At 40.5% G+C, this 2,579-nt stretch overlaps 1 protein-coding gene across 1 annotated transcript in view; it reads left to right on the top strand.

Annotated features, from left to right (window-relative positions):
• The window catches only part of LOC106872263 (talin), a gene marked incomplete at its 5' end in the record, with an annotated part of 182,270 nt that overhangs the window by 14,660 nt on the left and 165,031 nt on the right, over positions 1-2,579 (top strand). The window contains one exon of the mRNA XM_052977507.1: positions 1,463-1,560. Coding sequence (XP_052833467.1) covers positions 1,463-1,560 — 98 coding nt within the window. The remainder of the gene's footprint in view (positions 1-1,462; positions 1,561-2,579) is intronic.

Raw genomic sequence — 2,579 nt, 5'->3', positions numbered from 1 at the left:
TGGTAAGAAACTTTCAAGAGAGCTGAACAGCAGAGGCTCTTCAGACAAGAACAACCCTCCTACCGCCCCCCCCGGTGTAGGGGGGGCAAGTGTTTTGGCCCTTAGCTTCTTATATTCTAAGGGGCTCCAAACCAGATCCTGGTCATGACTCTTGGGTGCCCTTCTACTGACATTCTTTAGCCACTTATATATATAATGGGTAAAGACCCCCCTTCACTCATGAATGACCATGGGATTGCACCTAGAAAGTTCCCCTCTGAGGTACAAGTCTGGGCAAGGTTGTTTATGGAAGACCTGCAGTCACCCATGCATATCAGCCTCTCCCCTATGTCTGAATAAAAGACAGGGTGGTCACAGCTGTAACATCTTTGATCATAACATAGGTCTGCTAGATCAGGACTGACCTAGGGTTAAACAATTACATTGATACACATCTAAATTAATAAACATGAAATTCTGTCTGTCCGGCCGGGACCCCTATATCTCAGTCTACATTTGTTCTACATAGACATGTTATACCTTTTTGGAACCAGGATGATCACAGGATTGAATATCTGCCCTTCATTTAGTTCTTGAACATCCAGCAATGGGGTTTTTATTCAAAAACATTTGGGCTGCTATTTCTAGCAGGTGAAGCTTGGCTGATTCACACCATCTTGGTTGGTGTTTGTCAGATGACATCAGAGATCAAAGGGTAGATAAATGACATTCGTTTCGTTAATTTTTTTTATGGAGGTAAGAACTTTGAGACAAATTGGCCAACAGCTGGAATTCACCTTGGAGATGGATTAATTTACATCCATCCTTAACCCCTAATCAAACACCACTGGGGCTTATACTCATTATGGACGTGTTATTGCCATGCTATTTAGCTCTCTTTGATTTGGGGGCACAAACTCAATTAGCCCTTTGCGGGAGCTGGCTTAAAGGTCTCCATGGAGTGCAGCTTTTAAGCTACTTTGTAATAAGGTAAACACTATGCCTGAATAAAAGATGGGATGGTCAAATCTGGAACATTTTTGATCATAGTTCTACTTGATCAGGACTGACCTAGGGCTAAACAACAATGCCAAAAACAACTAGGAAGGACACATTAGATAATGTAGTCCTAGATACATTTATGTCTGAATAAAAGATGGGATGGTCATGACAGGAACATCATTAATCATAGGTTTGCTGGATCAGAACTAACCTGGGGTTAAACAATAACAATAAGAAAAAACACATTGGATAATATAGTCCTAGATACACTTGTGCTTGCATAAAAGATGATGGGATGGTCATGGCTGGGATATATTTGATCCTACACCTGCTGGATCAGTCTCCTAACAAGTATAGCAGTTAGTTACAGGATTAAGGGACCCTGCAAAGAGGTGATGGTTGGCTAGTGAGCTGCGCTTAATGGTGGGTTGGATATGTTTATAAATCCTCAATTTCATCTTTGTCTTTCTCTCTTTTGCAGCTGCTGAATATGGTCTCTTCCTGGCCGACGATGATCCCAAGAAAGGCACATGGTTGGAACCAAGCAAATCTTTAGAATATTTTCTGCTGAGAAATGGGGTACGTGACATTATTATTATTATTATTATTATTATTATATGGTTGACTTTTGCTTTGTATTTGTACAAGTCGACTCCAAGTCTCACCCAAAGACCTCAAAGTTCAAGTTATGACTAGAGTGCCATCTTTTTGGTTTTGCACAGAATATTGTTCTACAGAATGTCTGTGAAAGCATTAAGAAATAATATTGAGGTGCAGAACTGGCAGAGTCGTCAGCATGCCAGACAAAATGCTTGGCAGTATTTCGCCTGTTGCTGCGTTCTGAGTTCAAATTCCGCTGGGGTCGACTTTCCCTTTCACCCTTTCAGGGTCAATAAATCAAGTACCAGTGAAACACTGGGGGGGGGGGGTCAATATAATTGACTAGTCCCCTTCCCCAAGATTTTAGGCCTTGTGCCTTCAGCGGAAAGGATTATTATTATTATTACCTTAGAAATGAGAACCCAGGTTTGAAATTTCCCCAAGGCAACTGATGAAAGCTGCAGGGTATATCAGCCGAAACTCAGTAGCAACAGAGATATTATGAGGATGAAGAGTAGTAGTAGCAGCAGCAGCCATTGTATTGACAACTGTGATGATACTACTACTACCACTACTAATATTACAACACCTACTACTGCTGCCTCCATCACCACCACTACTGCTACTACCACTACTATTACTACCACCACCATCACCACTACTACTACTACTACTACTACCACCACTACTACTACTACCCCCACTACCACCACTAATACTACTACTACTCCCACCACCATTACTACTCCCACCACCATTAATACTACCACCACCACCACTACTACTACTACTACCACCCCCACCACCCCACCACTGCCCATTCTCAGTATGTTGCTTTTTTGTTTATCTTTTGTTTTTTTCCTTTCTTTTGTTTATTATTATTATTATTATTATTATTATTATTATTATTATTATTATTATTATTATTTCCGAGAGGCGTTTTAATTGTATTTTGTTGTTAATTTGTGAGAGAATCCATTTATGAGGTTCTTGTTAAT

Source organism: Octopus bimaculoides, chromosome 28 (assembly GCF_001194135.2).
Source record: "Octopus bimaculoides isolate UCB-OBI-ISO-001 chromosome 28, ASM119413v2, whole genome shotgun sequence".
NCBI lineage: Eukaryota > Metazoa > Mollusca > Cephalopoda > Octopoda > Octopodidae > Octopus > Octopus bimaculoides.
This window is presented reverse-complemented; position numbering and strand designations above follow the sequence as displayed.